The sequence below is a fragment of the Danio rerio genome, chromosome 16 (genome assembly GCF_052040795.2).
Source record: "Danio rerio strain M-AB ecotype USA chromosome 16, GRCz13ab, whole genome shotgun sequence".
In the NCBI taxonomy this organism is placed as follows: domain Eukaryota; kingdom Metazoa; phylum Chordata; class Actinopteri; order Cypriniformes; family Danionidae; genus Danio; species Danio rerio.
In genome coordinates, this window is record NC_141036.1 from 27,289,239 (window position 1) to 27,308,377 (window position 19,139).

At 35.1% G+C, this 19,139-nt stretch overlaps 4 protein-coding genes and 1 long non-coding RNA gene across 21 annotated transcripts in view; 2 read left to right on the forward strand and 3 right to left on the reverse strand.

Moving 5' to 3' along the window:
* Positions 1 to 1,200, reverse strand: part of si:ch211-79k12.2 — an 83,679-nt gene extending 82,479 nt beyond the window's left edge. Inside the window, exons 1-2 of the mRNA XM_087286129.1 lie at positions 1,037 to 1,200; positions 308 to 437 (exon numbers count right to left, since the gene is read on the reverse strand). The gene's annotated coding sequence lies outside the window, so the exon portion shown is untranslated. The remainder of the gene's footprint in view (positions 1 to 307; positions 438 to 1,036) is intronic.
* The window catches only part of nfkbid (nuclear factor of kappa light polypeptide gene enhancer in B-cells inhibitor, delta), a 70,528-nt gene extending 68,781 nt beyond the window's left edge, over positions 1 to 1,747 (forward strand). Inside the window, 2 exon segments of the mRNA NM_001435885.1 lie at positions 1,063 to 1,227; positions 1,395 to 1,747. Coding sequence (NP_001422814.1) covers positions 1,063 to 1,227; positions 1,395 to 1,466 — 237 coding nt within the window. The 3' untranslated portion in view covers positions 1,467 to 1,747.
* A 4,360-nt stretch (positions 1,748 to 6,107) lies between these two features.
* On the reverse strand, positions 6,108 to 13,849 carry fxyd7 (FXYD domain containing ion transport regulator 7). Of its 2 annotated transcripts, NM_001201426.1 has the most exon segments (6): positions 6,112 to 7,372; positions 7,466 to 7,500; positions 9,455 to 9,482; positions 11,932 to 12,006; positions 12,102 to 12,140; positions 13,596 to 13,849. In NM_001201426.1, coding segments are annotated over 6 exon segments (213 nt in total). In that variant the 5' UTR covers positions 13,612 to 13,849; the 3' UTR covers positions 6,112 to 7,352.
* LOC147840282 (uncharacterized) lies at positions 8,437 to 15,423 on the forward strand. Its single transcript, XR_015511434.1, has 3 exons — positions 8,437 to 9,693; positions 9,770 to 11,019; positions 11,190 to 15,423. It is a non-coding gene; the product is annotated as an uncharacterized LOC147840282 (long non-coding RNA).
* Positions 15,424 to 16,889: 1,466 nt separating this feature from the next.
* Positions 16,890 to 19,139, reverse strand: part of fxyd6l (FXYD domain containing ion transport regulator 6 like) — a 45,534-nt gene continuing 43,284 nt past the window's right edge. For 7 of the 16 annotated variants that reach the window (XM_087286097.1, XM_087286092.1, XM_087286090.1 and 4 more), the window contains 3 exons: positions 17,507 to 17,538; positions 17,404 to 17,438; positions 16,894 to 17,303 (listed from right to left, as the gene is read on the reverse strand). In XM_087286097.1, coding sequence (XP_087142223.1) covers positions 17,428 to 17,438; positions 17,507 to 17,538 — 43 coding nt within the window. In that variant the 3' untranslated portion in view covers positions 16,894 to 17,303; positions 17,404 to 17,427. 16 annotated transcript variants of the gene reach the window in all.

The window sequence follows — 19,139 nt, forward strand, 5'->3', positions numbered from 1 at the left end:
GGAGGTGTGTAAAGTTGAATTATTGGCATGTTGCTTTTATGAGGCACTGAAATACGCCAAGTATACGTGCAAGTTTTTTTTTTTTAAGAGCATGTTAGTTATATGCACCTGTAGGTGGGTCTACAACACATGTACGTGCTGCTTATTACACACACAGGGGCACACAAACATATTTTAAAATGAAAATTAAAATGTATTAATTAATTAATTAATGTATTAATTAATGTATTAATTAATTAATTCAAAATAATTAATTAATTAAAATGTAAAAGGTGATTATTGTCTACATAAATATAAAAACCATTACCTCCTCTCATGCCTTCTTGACTTCACGGTGCTTTTGGTGCAATCCGGCTCATTCACATCACAACACATGTCTGTTTCCTCACTAGTGAAGCGTTCAGTTTTTCCACTGTCTGCCACCGTTTTCCACAAGTCTGCTATGTAGATATTGAATGTGACCGTTGTGACCACAACTCTTAAAAGGAATGGTAGATAACTCATTAAGAGAATAAGGATAACCTTTTTAGCATGCGCCGGGCACACCGACCATTTTTCCTGTTCGTAAAATAGCAAAAGTGGATTCAGACACATCCTAAGTGCGCACACGCTAACCACCCACTGATTTAATTCTTTGAGCTTGTGTATTTTTGTAATCCCTGTATTGAAATAGACTAATGTTATCGTTGATGGTGTGAATGGAACATCGTCTGCAATCATGGTTGCCAGATCCTCATAAAAAAACAATGCTAATTAAGCTATCCCAGCTGTGTACACCTTGGCTGAAATTGTGTTCATATTCAGTTGAAATTGCACATTTCGGCCTGTGGCAATAATATGAAAGCATCTCAACTCTGCTAGAAAATGGCAAACCTGGCAACACAATGCGCGATATTCCTCACAGACAAGTCACTAACAGTAGAGTGGACCCAAAATAATGTTAATCAATCATCGCTACTTTTATTCTCTTGTGAATTGTGGGACATATAAAGTAAAAAAAAAAAAAAGAGCAAGAGTTCATATATATATATCATACTCTGTGTAATGTTTGTCTCCTCTCAGGCTCATGGGCACACTGCTCTACACATGGCCGCAGGTCTGCATGGAAATCCCTATCAGGAGGAACTGATCCAGCTGCTGCTGAAACATGGTGCTGATCCCAGCATCCGCAACCTGGAAAATGACCAGCCCGCACATTTACTGCAGAGCGGAGACAAAGGAGAGAGAGTAAGCAGCCTTGCTTTATTAGCAAGCTTTCAGAAGCACTCATGCATATACAGTGCCCTACAAACTATTGTCTTGTTCAGATAGTACTTGAGCTTATTAAAAAAAAAAAAACATGATGTGAAAAGAATAAGAAACACTGGCTGACATTTTCTCTCTCTCTTCCTCAGCTCAAGCTCCTCTTAAAGAAGAAAAGTGCCTCCTCTAGGCGGCGTATTGCATCCTTACAGGATCAAGAGTGACTAGGACTGATTTTCAGTTCCGGCGTTCCCCACCTTCTCCAATAGAGATGCAGTTATCTGGATTAAATCACAGTAGGCACACGAAACAACAATTTTAAAACATTTTATCCTCACATTATGTAATTTCCCATTAGGATTTGATTGGCTGAATGGATCTTTTACAGAGAATTATAATCCAAAGTATACACATCCACCCAGCATGTGTATTTATAATTAAGCAATTAAAACTAGGTGTACTTGGGCTTAAAGACATCCAAAATGAAAGTTAAGTCATTATTTTATCGCCATCTACTTTTACAAATATTTTTGAGCTTCTCTCTTCTGTTGAACACAAAGATATTTTGAAGAATGTTGAAAACCTGTCGTCATTGACCACCGAAGCATGTTTTCCCCAGTGTGGAAGTCTGCTTTCATCCTAAGCGAATCTTTCAAGTATTTGCAAACAAGAAAAAACACTAGCACTTTATATTAACTACACACTAAGAATAATTTTTTAAGCATTAGCAAATAGTGAATTCATTATCTGTTAATCATTAACTCTACATTAATAAACGTTAGTAATCAGTTTATAGCTACAGCTACAAATGCTGTATTCTTGACTTATAAGCACATATTTGATGTGCTCAATCATTGTATTTTCATACTTTGTGACTGAGTGATTTTTTATGACTAACTGAAGTATTGCATTATCCATTTGCATCTAAGAGTAGTTTGTGGTTTTTAAGATAATTCAGAATGAGTGAGTAAAAGACTAATTAACAATTGAAATCAACATTTATATATCTTATTGTTCAGGCATATATTAATAGTTAATTTGGTATGTTAATAAATGCTTTATTAACTCAACTTCATGCAGTTTTGTGACCTAAAGTAAGGACTTTTTATGCTTTATAAATCCGTTATAGGTGACAATTAAATTAGTATCAAATGAACAACAATCTTTGCAATCTTATCTAAGAAAAAAAAATAGCTGAATAACAGGAGTGTCAAAATATAAAAAAATAAAACAATATTATTTAACATTTTATGATACAACATTTCAATGTTATTTGGGGATGTTTAAATGTTGTTTAATTGATGTTTAGATGTTTAAAAGTTAAGATTGCAAATATATATATTTTTATTTAATACAGTTACATTTGTGTATCTTTACATGAATAGAAATGAATAAAGTCAGTTACGTTCTTTTTTCCTGTTTGGAATTTAACTGAGCCTTTAATTGTCATTTATAAGGGATTTATAAAGCTTAAATAATCCTCACTTTAGATTAGGTCACAAAACTGCATGAAGTTGAGTTAATAAAGCATTTATTATACACACTATTATTATATGCCTGAATAATAAGACATATAAATGTTAATGTGAATAGTTTATTAATCATTTACTTCTGCATTCTGAATGACCTTAAAAACCAGCAACTTCTCTCAAATAATTCATTTGTAAATGATGCAATAGTTATTTTAGTAATAAAAAAATAATAATAACAAAGTATGAAAATACAATGATTAAGCACATTACACATGTGCTTATAAGTCAAGAATACAGCATTTGTGGCTGTACTAAACTGACTACTAACGTTTGTTAATGTAGAGTTAATGCTTAACAGATAATGAATTTACTATTTGCTAATGCTTAATAAATGGTTCATAGTGTGTAGTTATTATAAAGTGTTACCGAAAAAATCCAAATATGAGGTTGGCTTTCCTTCAAGTTGGTACATAGATATACACACTAGATATCGCATACGCACCCTGAGCATGCGTCAATAGTGCCGCCACATTTGTACAGTGCTCCAAGACAAATGTCATTCAACCGCACTAGTCAGATGCTGGACTTTTGCACTGCGTACCAGTGTAGTAATGAGCAAACAAAAAAAAAACAAAGAACAAAGGCAGAACATTTTATAGGTAAGATTTAGATTTTTACATTTTTGTATGTTACAAACTTTTGTGCTCAACAAATATTGATGATAATACAGCCTCTTACTGCATTCACCATAAGGCAAAGTAGCACCAACTCGCACTGAATTCTTAGTTTATGCTAGTTTTGTTGAATAAAATCAGCAAACAAGGTAAATAAAATATAACAACAAGATGCTGCGGTGCTAGAACTGTGTATTATTGTCGGCTAAGTGAACAAATCGTTCATAACGGGGATTCATTTACAAACGAATTTCTCCCTCCGTTAGAATGAGAATTAAAAGCAGGAGAGGGGGTGTGTTTCAGGACATGGATTACATCGAATTTAAAAGGGAGGGAGGAAAATACACTTCCATGCACACAAGCATATGATTTTTGTCAGCGATGCCCATGCGGTCACTCATCCATCGCTATAGAAAAGCGATCTAAAATGATAATTTTTATAATTTTAAAAACATTTGCATACTGACCACCGGGAAAACTCCAGATCATAGATGTATGTATAATATGTATATACATCTATTGTTCTGGATGGCCATTCCTCTACTGCACCTTACTCGCACATTAATTTAAAAGGAGCACCACCCTGTTCTAAAATGGTGGCTCTATTGATGCATTTCTTCCAATAGACAACAATAGGTGTCATTCGTGACATCTAGTGTAAATATCTTTGAAGTTCTTGGAGTGGCTAACTGTAGTATTGGTAACCTAGTAACCAACAGTAAACAAAGCCTCATCAGCAGAAACAGCTGATTAGTCACGGATGTAATGTTTGATCTCTCGTTATTCACATGATTTTGGGGCGACACAGTGGTGTCGTGGGTAGCACAATCGCTTCACAGCAAGAAGGTCGCTGGTTCGACCCTCGACTGACTCAGTTGGCATTTCTGTGTGGAGTTTGCATGTCCTCCCGTGTTTGCATGTGTTTACTCCAGGTGCTCTGGTTTCCCTCACAGTCCAAAGACATGTGCTGTAGGTGAATTAGGTAAGCTAAATTGGCCGTAGTGTATGTGTATTTCAGTGTGTATGGGTGTTTCCCAGTGATGGGTTGCAGCTAAAAGGGCATCCGCTGCATAAAACATATGCTGGATAAGTTGGCGGTTCATTCTGCTGTGGCGACCCCAGAATAATAAAGGGACTAAGCTGAAAAGTAAATGAATGAATATGAATTTTGAAATTTTCTTTCAAAATTTGTCATTTCCATCAATCATTTCTCATGAGATACTTCAAAGTGCAGCTGATGGAAACTCAGCTACTGTTTACTGGTTACAAACATTCTTCAAAGTATCTTAAGTGTTCAACAGAAACAGGAAATTCACAAAGGTTTGAAACCATTTGAAGGTGTTTTATTATATATAATATTTATTATGGGGGATGAACTGTGCCTTTAAAGGCCTGAACTAGATAAACAGATCAACAAAAACTGCCTGTAATGAATCTAGAAGATCTCTGGAGAAGGATCGGGTTATCTACAGTATTCTTTTATGAGAAAATTCCCAACTTGCATCATTTTGGTATGACAGTGTATTTTTTGCAAAGGATCATTAATTGATTCTGTAACATAAAGCTGCTTGACAGTTTATTCAAATGCTGAACATCAGCGTTTTACTGAACACTGATTTCAATGAAATCATCACAAGGGCTGTCGGAGTCCGTCAAGTCTCAATTACAAACCATATTGGTTTCTTATATGCTCACTGTAGCAGTGAAATATCCTTATTTTATGTTTTCAATTGTATTTATATGGCTTATGTGATGCATACTATTCTCTGCTCATGTTACTTTTACTCTTAAAGTTACATAAAGATGAGTTATTTATTCTACCGCAGTTCTTTATGTGAAGCACAATTGATAGATGTGTCATCCTTCCGTGTCTGTGATATTTTGATGAGTCGTATATGAGGGGGTGAAATGTCACAGGCTTCTCAGGTATGAAGGTAGTTTTGTCTTCAAGAATGAAGTTCCAGAATGAGGTCTATCACCACAGTCATTAATGTGATTTCACGATGTTCATTCAGCAGAGTGAAAGAAAAGATGTTCGATGTGGGGAAATTGTCCGTCTTGTATCAAGACTTTAGATATTAGAGACTGTTGTTGTTTTTGTTGTTGAGTCAAACACGTGCATGATTCATCATGCTAAAGTACCCAGAGTCCCTCTGGAAATTCACGCGAGGGAAAACACACGCTAATGTCACTTTCTTGTAAAAACAAAGAGAGGTTTGTGAATTTATCAGAATTATGCTGAAAACGAACTGCACATTTACTTCCGGTGATTTCATTTGTCAAAATTTGCTCATGTGAAAATGATATGACAAATGTATTTGTTCCTTTAATTTAAGCAGGTAATCGAAATATTCTTTTTTTAATCACACAAAGGTTAACTTAATATTTTTAATGTGACTGAAGTAAGTTGTGATGGTTAGAAAAGTTCAGTTGATTTAACTAAAACATTTTAGGCAGCAATGATTTTTACAGTGTACACAACATTGCCAACACAATGAATGAAACAAAACCCATTTCTGCATGTATTTGAGGTAGCATTAAATTCTGCTTGATTGTATGTACAATGTTTTTCTTTTAAATATTGTGTATGAAGAGTAACGTCTTTTGATGATTTGATGTTGCCGTTTTATTCATGAATATACACGTTTTGCATTATACATCAAATGACCAAGCCAAACTACGTGAAGCTATTGAAAATACAGATTAAAGAAAGAATAAATCTTTGTAACTCAGTATGTTTTATTTAGCTGAATGCCTTTGGTACATGACTAATGTTTGCGTGACTAATAAAATACATTGACATACAGTAGTTGTATTCATTTACATACAGTAGCTGTATATATGATGTGTTCTTCATTATGACTGATGTGAATGTTTAGTTGTACTCATTTACTTCACTTCAAGACAAACACGCACGCACGCACACCACGACTGACTGAAAGAGATATTAAGCATTCCTTCACAAACATGCTGACTGAAAATAGCAGTGATTCATTCTTTTAAATGTACACAGATGCTTTTTCATTCATTAATATGAGACACATACATACATAAATGCATACATTCAGTTGCAGTTCAATTGTTTCATATTCAGTAACTAAACATTACTTTCTAAAGTGCTTTCATCACTGGAATACATTCAAATATTCATGCGATCGATTTCTCTAGACTCTCATGAGGTTTTTTAAATTGTGATGTAGTTCCGTTAGTAGTCTGTTGGTAATTCTGTATTCGATTCAGTTGCACCATGAATTTTTAAGGCAAGACTTATTTTTTCTACCTTAGCCCTCAAATGTTATGTGAAGCTGCATAATAATTATGTTTTTACTGATCTAATAAATGTGTAAACGGGAAATATCTGTACTTTACAGGTTGTTTTTAAAGGTTTTACTGGTAATAAGTTACAGAAAAATTAAAAATTCTACTTATAAATTTGCTTCATAATGCATTTTAAACTATTAGAACGTTACACGGTTGTCTTACAGAGTGTTGAAACCTGGCATGCACAAGTTACACAGGTTCGACACGCAACTGTGCGACATTTCATGCTCAAGTGTTGCGAATTAGCTTTTTAATAAAATGTAAACGAGTATAAATTTAAATTTTATATTACTTGTGTAAACTTTAAACAGTCTGATGTTAAATTTCAATCATTCATCTTGGTTGCCATAAATATTTCAGACATTTTTTTAAACTAGGCCTCATATAGTAGTAATTAAACTGAACTGTTCATGCATAAGTAAAGCAACTGTGATCAGCTGAGGTGTGTGGTGAATTGTGGGACAAAAGGGACATGATTTAGCACAACTGTAAGAGCTAAAAATACAGCAGTAGATCAGCATTTAGGCTGAAGTTACAAAAAGAGGTCAAGCATGTTCTGCTTTCCCTCTCATTCCTGTAAGTAACCTTGTGCGTCTGAGCATTTCCTCTCGCTGAAATGGGCCGCTCTGATACGCCATCTGCTTTACACTGTTTGAGGGGGAACTAAAAGAAGAAAGAAAAGACATTTATCAAGCGATCAATAAAATAGGGTGATATTTCTGAATGTATCATGAGTTGATGTTTGATTTGCTGTACCTTCTGTCTTCGGAGGGCCTTCCACTGGACTAGATCTGTCGTAAGAACAAACAAAACATATTTAACAAAGCCAAAAACACTTCAGAATATTAAGCAGGCATGCTCATCCACATTAAAGTGCCCCTATTATGCTTTTTAGACATTACCTTACTTGTTTTAGACATGAGCGTAAAAGTTCAACAAGATTTCAATGATTAAAATGCACAATAAATACTTAAAGGGGTAGTTTGAAACATTTTTAAGTGTCTTTCTTGAGTTCAACACACAAGTAGATATTTTGAAGAAAGCTGAAAATCTGTAACTATTGACTTCAATAGTAGGAAAAACAAACATTGTGGAAGTCTATGGTGATAAGATGCTTCATTATATTTTAGTTTCAGGGTTTTGGGAGGGTCTTAAAAAGTCTTACATTTCGAAAGCAAAGTTTTAGGCCTTAAAAAGTCTTAAATTGACTGAAATATTGTGTTGTAGGTCTTACATTTTTTAAAACATGTCTTAATTTTCCTCTGTCCAAGTAAAACTACCCAATCAGTCCAACATCCATCCACCAATCATCAACAAAGAGATAACAGTTATTAGACATTTTTACAGACAAATGAAAATTTAATTCTGTAATCAGGGAAGGAAAACTATAAAGCAATTACACATTTCCTCGCGATAATAACAGCAAATTTTCCCTTTACATGATCTTCTATTTATACAAAACCTTTTTTCTAAAGTAAGAGGGAGCGGACATAATATTTATAAATAGACATGGAATAGGCAAGCTTTTATAACAGAAAAGCATTATGTTGAACAGGAGTTTCCCTCAATCCATTTAGACAAAAAGCCGACAAATCTAAATTTTTGATCATTCATGTAATCATGTCCATAAGAAATATTATATTTCAGCAATATTAAACTTGTCATTTAAAAAAATTAAACATTATGTTGAAAAATTGATATAAACTAGAGTTTTGTTTTTTGTTTTTTGACAGATATGGCTAAGAATCAACAAAACATTTTTGTTGTTGTTGTAACAAGTAAAAAAATAAAAAAATAAATTTGGCATTAGAAAAAAAATCTAGAGTGTTTAGCTCTGTATAAGTCTAAATTTTCATTAATGATTTTCTTAGTAGGGTCTTAAAAAGTCTTAAATTTGACTTGAAACCTGCTGAAACACTGTAATATGTGCTCAACAGAAGAAAGGTTTGAAACGAGTGAATGATGAGATATTGGTGAGTGAATTTTCAGCTCTTGAGTGAACTAACACTTTAAAGTCTCCTTAAAAACGACAATTCTGAACTATCTGAGATGAGTCGTTGGTCATTCCAGCTGCATGTTTGTAACATTTCTAACACACAAACAATGAGGTATTGTATGTTTGGCTTATGTTTTGTTTTTACTTTGTTTTTGTCTTGTCTATTTTTCATCTGGCCAATCAAAAGAGAGATTTAGAGAAAAGAGGTGATGCTGCAATCCACATTGTGAGAACATTAATGGATGGATGTCATATTGAGGGAGAACAATAAAACAAAATGAGGAATCTCTAAAACAGCATAAAAAGGGCACTTTAATCAAATGTAATTGGTGTTTCTTGGTTAGCAAGGGCCTGAAATCATTATATCAATCATCAGGATTACATGCTGAGCATTTTATCAGTCGGTAAACTCTGTCCACCCACAAAAAGAGCACCATGTCCAGTTAGTCATTTGGGATTTCGAAATAAAAACCCATTTTTATAACATTCCAAAACCATAAGTGTGGTGTTCTGTCAGAGGTCAGGTGCTGTTGTTTAAATGGATAGACAGTGTTGGTAAACTCAAAGTCTCTCGAGAACCCAATCCACCAGGGGCAGCATTCATAGAGCTTTCCACTGAGCAGACATGGCACCATCAGTTCCATTTATTTTTATTTTTATTTTTTCGTTCAGGATGTTTCCTCATCCAGTATTCAAGTCATTCCACATGCTCAGTCAAGGCTGTACATTTATGTGGGAAAAACGCTTACTTGGATTTTGAGCATTTGCACTTTTTACCTGTCAGGGATAAAACATTTAGAGGAGATGAAATGTGTAATCGAGGGGGACTGCGACTGGAGTTAGCTCAGGTCAGTTTGGAAGAAATGCATCGAGTTTCATTTAAGCCTATGTCTACACAACAACAATATACTGTACAAAATTTTTACATTCACTTGCCTGTAGATTAAGTGACACTGTATGAAAAAAATTCAACTTCTTTGGTAAGATTGTGTTCCTGACACCACACTGAGCAACATTTGACTTGTTTGATTGAATGACATCTTACAAAAGGTCAAACTTGTGAGTGGTGGGGGGGGGGGGGGGGTTAGGGGTGTAATTAGTTGAAATTGTTGACTCACAAACAGAGAAAATATTAAAATGCTACAGTAAAAAAAATCTGTAAACAGGTTAGCAGTAAGATTCCATAATAAATACATTGAACAACCATAACTGTTTCCCAGAACTCCCTGGATAACAGTTGTTTTTTATGCTTTTTGTTAAATTATTATAGTTCTTTTTTTATTTTTTTTATCAGTGTACATTAGAGCTTTATGTTACATCTAATTTGATGAATAATTCTCATGATCACCAGCAATCCAGCCTGTGCAGATCGCTGGTAAACACACAGCATCGCATAGAACTACAAATCCTTTATTAAATGGACTACAAGTTCCAGTCTTACACTGAACACACACACCTGTTCCAGTTTCCCGTTGATTAGACTCACACAGCTGAAGCTGCTCATGGACTGATAACACTCACATATATACAGTTCACTCTGACAGCCTCATTGCTGAGTCTTGTTATTCTGACTGTGAACTTTTTGATGCGGTTTCCTTGCCTTGCTGTGTTTTTGACCCTCACCTTGTTTGTTTGTTTGCTTACGTTGTATGTTGCCTGCCTTTTGACCATTCACCTGCTTATTGACCTGCTTATCTGTTTGCTTCTGTTGCTTGCCTGACCATCTCTGTTTAATAAACCTGAGTCCCACTTCACATTACAATATTGTTTATAGCATTACATTAGTTGTAATGTAATGTGTGTTACGTTAAGTAGTTGTGCGAATGACACTGTGCACCTTCTATATCTTAGTTTTCTCTGCTACTGGATAAACTCTTTGTGATAATCATTCATTATATGATTTTCTATTGTTTCTGTGTAACAAAAGTACAATGTGCAAGATAGTTCAAAATATTGGTGTATTAACACTAAATTAATTAAATACGGTATTTTACTGTAAAATACTAGTTTCTACTATTTTTAACTAAGATTTTGGTGACTAGTTGCCTTTTAAACAACCAACTTTACAGATTGCTCTTTTTTTACAGTGTACTTTCACATGAATCAAATGACTCAATGGTGTTTTATGTTTCCAAGTTAACAGAAGATAGCATTGTCAAAACAATCCCCATTCACACAGATATCAGAGAATGAATCAAAACATTTTGAATGAAAGCCAAATAGTTGTGGATGACACTTGTTAAAGAAACAGTGTGTGTGCACAAATTTCAGAAAATCTCCTTTGTCTTTTTCACTTTCAGGGGTGTCAAACTCAGTTCCTGAAGAGTTGCAGCCCTCCAAAGTTTAGAAACCTTCTTCAACACACTTAGGACATGGTCACAGTGCACTTTTCTCCCCATAGACTTTCTTTCATACACATGTGAATGCGGCAGACCGGAAAAGCAAAGTCGTGCAACAAGTTTCGCAGTTTGCTGCATTGCAAAGTTTAAGCTTGGTGAACTCTGACTTGCGAAATCGCATCATGTGATTACACAAGATCAATTCAACATCAAAACATGACCTCTCTGTATAGGAATTTAAAATATGGACCAATCGCTTGCATTTTTAAATGTCTAATCATCTTGTTTAATCCAGCCCCTTTTCACAGTGTCGCATTAGAGAATTTTGCATGCTCAATCTCTAGTGACTACATTACTTGTAGGTTTCAAACAAGCCTGAAGGGCTTAATTAGTTCGATCAGGTGTGTTTAATTAGGGTTGGAACTATACTGTGCAGAGCTGTGGCTCTCCAGGAACTGACACTGATTCAATTCAATTCGTATTTATTTATATAGCGCTTTTCACAATGTAGATTGTGTCAAAGCAGCTTAACACAGTTCTAGTAAAGTCCAGATTCCGTTAAGTTTAGTTCAGTGTGGTTTAAGTTTCTTAGACTTAGATGAAAACACTATTTTTTAGCTTTAATCCAATTCCTCACAAAGCTGTGTAAATAAATGTACAAAGTGTATAACAGGGTAGTTGTGTTGAGGAAACACACTCAGCTGTAGAGCTTGGTCAACTGAAAGTGTTTTTTTTCCACAGTTTTAACTGCATTGGACTGACTGTCAGGTGAATGCCGCTCTTGATGACACTTTCACAATCTTAAAATAACAATCTAACACCACCGCCGTATTTGCACACATTCATTGAGTCGTATATACTAACATGTGAATATGTAAAACACTTACTCAGTGCGATGAGGATCCCACTTACAAACATAACCACAGCTAGGATGACCCCCGTGGTCCGCAACGTTTCATAATCTGAGTGCAGAAAACAACAGTGATGAAATGCTCTGTTTAAGTACACCATGTTTCAACAATAAATAAACATTTCAATGCCATAGCTGCCTACTTACCATAATGAAAGGCACTCTGGTCAAGATGCGTGTATGACCCTGTACACACATTTAAATATTTTAACAACACCATATCAAAAGAAATGCTTATAACAGGCTTAATATGAAATATAGCAAAGAGATTGAACAAGGAGCAAATTTAAAGGAATAGTTTATAGTTTGAAAAATATATAAATATTATAAATACAAAAACACATCGATCTGCTTTATAAGACAAGAGTTACCCCCCTGGTGTCGTTGGGGTTAGTTTTTCGATTTTTATAGGATTTATGCACTTTTAAATGCTCAACTGTGTTTGTCAAAGAGAAGAAAGTCATATACACCAAGAATGACCTGATAAATAATGGGGTCAAATTAATTTTTGGGTGCACTATTCCTTTAAATGCAATGCAGGGGACAGAGTTCAGCACCATGGACAGATGCTTATTAAATCTATAAATAGATGAACATCAAATTGGACAGCCAGAGTCTAATGAGCTCTCAAATAGCAAGCTTTTGAGCTTAATTACATTCACCCAGCAATCATTTAAAGCTCTAATCACATAAATAGTGATCTCAATTTGCTGTTGAGAATGTGGAAGGCATCTTGGAAACTCAAGTGTTTTCAGCTGAGAGTGTCGGTTATTGATTAGAGGCGTAATGAGATGAGGCTGCAGGATCAGCAAATGCCGGTTGGGTGTAACTGCAGACTCCAAAGTTAAATGGCGAGTGGACTTTAGTGATGTTCAATAAAGCTGTTGGAACTGCCAATAACCTGAAAGCCTTATGCGCATGTAAAAACAGCAATTTGATTTTGTTCGGATTTTTTGTTCCTCTACAACTGCCTCTAGCACAGTTATGCGGTTCTGTCCTGCTGAACTTAAGAGGTTTGTTGCTACTTGGTCAGCATTTTACAGCGGAGCATTCACTCTTAAAGAGGCAGTTACTCTGAAATATTATATTTATTCATATATTGCTACAAATCCTGATAGAATTTAGAAATGAATGAAAAGACTTGAATCACTTTCATTGACAAAATAAAATGTTAAAAGTAACGACAGTGTTTTGCAACATTTTGTTCTGTTTTCAAAAGAATAGCGCAATAAAATGATGTAGTTCCAGTAATTACTCTATACTCTAAAACAACGCATTTCAATGGTAATAACGCATTTTAAAATGTAGCAGTAGCTGCAGTGTGAAAATAGGAATAAACAATTACTAATACGTATGAGAATATAGGCTAATTACATTATGCGGACAGGTTTAACCGCACTTGCAGAACCGATGACTTATTCTGTAAATATGAAATCATTTTAACAAATGGGCGTTCTACAGAGTAAGAATTAGTGCGTTTAATTATTGTCTTGTTATTAAAATATGCAATAGTAAAGACATTGTAAATTTTGTCACTCATGACAAACAGCAGTCTCATTTTCTCAATAGTGCATAATGTAAAATGTATTTGGTCATGCAGTTATACATTTAAAAACAAACAGATGCGATAAACAGACAAACCTGTTGAGGCTTCCATGACTGCAGTGCTGTTTCCAGGCAGGGCTTTCTTGTTCTTGTTTGCTGTAATTGAGCACCTTAATGAACAGGCGCGCTAGTGAAGCACTGCGTCGATGCTGCGCTTAGCACGTTAAATGTTACGCCTCCAAGCGGTGCAGATGTGTCAGTGCTTTCCTTACACATGAAGGGAAGATCCAGAGAATGAAGATAAAATGCAAACCAGTGCAGGGATACCGAGCCAAACATTTCCCCCTAGTGAATTCATGCGCCACAGAAACCTCACCTAAAACTGCAGCAGCAACTATGGAGCCAGATTAGTCTCAAAAATAAAGGCTATGTTTAGTTATATACATTTGTACAATTCAAAACAATTCCTAAATGCACATATCTGCATTGTATATACAAAACACAGTTAAATGCAGAAATCAAATTTGTAAATTCAAAACAATTCATGAATTGACAAGTAAAAAGCATAAACATTTCCTCAAATGCGCACACAAATGCATCCTACCATACATTTATAATATTTACACAATCGTGTATATATAAAGTTCTTGAATTGATTTCCATCACACATTTATGAATAATGTTATGTATTTATCAATCATTAAACCTGCATTTGAAAATCCACACACATGGAATGCCTTAAATTTGTGTGTGTTAAACTCAAGCGCTCCATGCAAGGGTTTCAACTTTAAATGAAGATTCATTCATTCATTTTCCTTCAGCTTTGTCCCTTTATTCATCAGGGCCACCGCGAAATGAACCACCAACTTATCCAGCATATGTTTTACATGGCAGATGCCCTTCCAACCTCAACCCAGTACTGGGAAACATCCATAGACAGTCATTCTCACACACACTATTACACGGCCAATTTAGTTTATTCAATTTACCTATACATGTGTTTGGACTGTGGGGGAGACCGGAGCACCCGGAGGAAGCCCATGCGGGGAACATGCAAGCTCCACACAGAAATGCCTACTGACCTAGTCAGGAATGTAGATTCAATTATTCATAAATAAACAACATTGTTCATAAATGCTTGATGAAACATTTGATGTGTGTGTGTGTGTGTAAATATTCTATTTCGATAAGTTGCAACGGTGTTATAATTCAGTGAATCCTTTAAATATGTTTTGAATTAAAAATTATATTTGTGCAATTAAGAATTTACGAATTGGCTTTGGTAAATGTGAATTGGGTTGCAGGCTGCACATTTTATTTTTTAATGACTATTATTTTATGAGACTGATCTAGCTCCATAGCAACAAGACTGAGGAGGAGAGGGAGGGGGAGGGATGCGGAAGGCGGGATGAACAACAAAGCTTTGGAGTATAGGTGCATGCAGCACTGTGAGCTTTGAGATGTGAGGTAGGCTATGTGTATGGGCGGAAACAAAAGCAACTAAAATAATTCATATAAAATCATAGGTTTTGTGCTGTGTGTTTAAAACCGAACGTTTTCAATGATCTACTGAAAAATAATCGTATGGGATAGGACTACTTTTAGTATAGGCTTTAAAATGACAAATGTCGATAGGATGAAAGAGAATAGTCTGCAATCAATTTAATTTCAGATTATGTTTTACGTAAAATAACACAAGCACTCTTTTTGAAGTGTTTTCTCAAGAATCATTGCATTTATTATTGACTGTTTGTAACAATCACTTTAAATCGCAAGATGGCGCCAAATCGATCCTTTCCACTTATGGTGCTGTGAAAAAAAAGCGCGAAATTAGTTGCATCTGATGTCCAAAGCCTTTATTAACCGTTATAAGTTTAAAAATATCTTTGCTCCTTGTCAGTTCATAAGATTTTAGCAATATTACAATATAATGTAGGTAGCCTAGCTGAAAAGCATTATTTATGTAAGTCAGCAAACAGTTTTGTGTTTAATCGACATCTAATAGACACAGACAGCTTGGCTAAAACAAATTGTTTTGGCTGTCAGTAAAGTCTAATAGACATCTAAGAATAGCCCAAAACTAGACTAGTCGTCAAATAGCCAGATTAGACAGACTTTAATATGTGAATTCATTCATTTGTTTATTTAATGACTAGTCTAGTTTTGGCCTATTCTAGAAAACTATTAGATTTTGATGGACAGCCCAAATTTAGCCTTGTTTTAGCCAATTCGACTAAACCTCTAATAGACATCTATTAGACATCTTTTAAAAACAAAAAAGGCTTGCCGAGTCTCTCAATCATGCATTTTTTTTGCATATAGTCTAATTACAAACTCTTCAAGTCTATGACATAAAAATAAATAATTAAAAACAAAATATATGGAGCAATTTTCTCATTGTAGTGAAAGCATTGTGCTAAATTAAGATTTTGTTTTTTTATTTTTTTACAGTGGTAAATATATTAAAAATCTTCATAGAACACTATATTTACATAACATTCTAATGATTTTTGGCATAAATGAATTTAAAATAATTTTTATTATTTTATAATTTTTTATTATTTTATTTTTATTTCATTATAAATTTTTATAATTTTACAAACTGCCTTACCAAGGGGTCATAATAATATTATGACAGAATTGACAGTACCTGCTAACATTAAGAAAAAAGAAATCTGCTAAAATAATTAAACAAACTTGTGTTTGGCAATAAATGAATTCTTGATAAATATATATAAATAAAAAATTATTAAAATGTTTTAAATAAATTTCCTTTAAAAGCTCAAAATACTGTATGTAATTGTAAAATCAACCATAAATTTCTATTAATTTTACAAATGTCTGCACATTTCTCAATTAGAATTAAAGAGATAAAATAAAATAAAGAACAAAAAATCTTATTAATTTACTTCACTTCCAATATGTTCAGTAGCTGACATTTCTGCTGTTTTCTTCTTAAGCAGAACATTTTTATTTCTCTCACAGACCAATAATTCCCCTTGAAACCTAGTGTATAAGAGGCACAAAGAGGCTGCATTTTTTACACCTTCTCAAAAGGCACAAAAACAGCTGACTTGCATTTTATACATCACAAAGGATCACCGTTTTGGCTAAAACATCTTTAATGATCTACCAAAGACAAAAAGTCGACTCTTGGATGACCTGAAGAGGAGTTAATGAACAGCTAATTTTCACTTTTAGTGAAAGTATTTTACTGACTTTTTGTGCTCTTGCAACATCAGCGACACAGCTGCAATATTAAACTGCTTCTACTAATATTACTAATTACAGGGTCAACTATTTATAACACTTACTGAGAGACCCATCAAGGCAGATGCCAAGCACAAGGGTTACGTAAAGATTACATCATTTTCTCAACAACACTTAACAGACATTCCATAGAAATCACTTTATTTCCTACTGTGTACAGCGTGAATTGTTACTTTTGCAAAGTGACAAAACTGGGTGAACAATTTACAAAATATATAAAACAACAACTGTTTTCTGTTGGCTACTAAGCACTTACTCTACTACAAACTTCAATTACACGGAGAGCCTAAAAGTACATGACAGAAAGTTGAGGAAAAATCTCAAGTATCAGCTGCTGAATTAAACATTATGGCAAAGTAGTTCTAGCTGAGAATCACATTTTTTTAATCATATTCATGTACCCAAAAGATAAAGAAATACTGCCATAAAAAGGTAAAAATTGTGATAAACACTAAAGAAAAACTAAATCCTCATGACCTTTTCTTCTTCCAAACGGTCAAAGTTGTAAAATTTCTTCTTAAAAAGCCATGTTTTCTGTCAGAAGTAGCCAAAAGGACAGCAGAGAGTGATAGAGTTTTAAACATTTAGGAAGGTGACATAACATCACAGCGAATCCGCAAGCAGGTAGTGTCACCTGGATTTGTTCCCTCGGGTTACTTCATTTTGCACCTGCAATAAAAATATTGTAAATGTCTGTTCTTTTAATTATAAAACAAAACTAAATGGAATATTCCCACCTCTGGCTGCCTCTGCGTCAATTCCAACTGGCCTGTGAAGCAGATGAAGAGGGAAAAAAAATCAAAATCAAGAGATGCAGCGTTTCCTGAAGAGCAGAGGGAAGGGGAAAACGGTTTCCACCAGGTATTACTCTTTCTGGTTGCAAGTTATGTGCTGATATTTAAAGTGAAGTACTGTATGTTATGCTGCTTATTACACAACAACTCGACACAAAACTAAATGCAGCCTACACTAGCTTACTTGCTAGTATTATGCTTCACTGAAAAGATGACGCCAAAGAAGAAAGAATAGTGTACAGATAAGTCCAGATGAGCCTGTACTTTTACACTAAAGGCTGATTTATACTTCTGCGCCAAGCGTACGCGTATGGTCCGTGGGCAACCTTTACGTGGTCGCTTAGCCCTAGTCGTGCGCAAGCTCTGTGATTGATCGGCTTGATAGTTGTGACTAGTTTGGCCGGCATTGAGAGCCACAAGCACGATGGAGAGAGTGTTTCCAACTGTCGAGTCCCGTGAAGGAAATTTTTTTGTGTGTTTACTAGGTATGCTCTAATCGATCGGCTGATAATCACATTTTATGACTCAATCGGTACTCGCTAATCTAGCCGATGACATGAACTGATCACAAGTGTTCGTTTATAGGTCTATAAGCAGAGGAAGACACATTTTAACTTCTTATGTATCAACTATGCACTTTAAACTTTTTCTTCATCAAGGCACGTTGAAATCTACTTCCATCAATTGCAAAGTTTCCAAATTGCATTGTTAGTCATTTTTGAAGCTGACCATGACTATGACGTGTCCACACTTTATGTTTATAAGAGACATGTTTAAGGGATTATATCCACCATCCTTCATTTATTCTCTTAGGAAATAACATATCTCCACTTAAGTATCATACTTATAGGGAAGCTGTGCTTTATGCAATGTTAAAAAGTTATATAAAGCTTAAGGCATCAGAATCTGTACTCTATCGGCCGATCACCATGACAAGGAACCAGTACTCTGTATCAGCTCCAAACAGAGCCGGTTCCCACCTCTGAATGACCGAGTTTGAGCTACTTGTAGCGTTCAGAAAAAAAACAAAACACCTGGAAAGAAACTTGACACAGAGGAACATAAACACATACTGGCTACTAGTCTTTTGGAAGTGTTACTGCAAGGCAACACAAACAGCAAGCAGAAGTATAAATGCATGAAAACGCGCAATGCATGTGCCAAGGGTCACGCTGATCAATTGACGCAGAAGTATAAACCAGCCTCAAGGCAACTTGTCGCAGAGCTTTGTTTGTGTTGACTCAACTTTCAACCAAAGTACTGCATTTGACTGGATTTAAATTGAGGGCCTACACACTATGCCATCCGTACCGTGCCCAGGCCCGTTTCCCGGATCGTTTGAGAAGTGTGAGTGCGTTGAATCGGGCTCAAGCACGGTTCACTTGGCCGGCCCTGGCCCGGTTGGAAGAGGCTTTGGCGCGGTACGCTTGTGTATGAGTGCAAAACGCGCCAAAGCCCGAAACTGAAAGCGAGATGTGACTTTTAAGGGACTGTTTCCTACGGATTTATAAACCATTCTTACTGTTCAGTGAACGCAAACTGCCGTAGATTATTAAAGACGCAAACCCCTCACTGC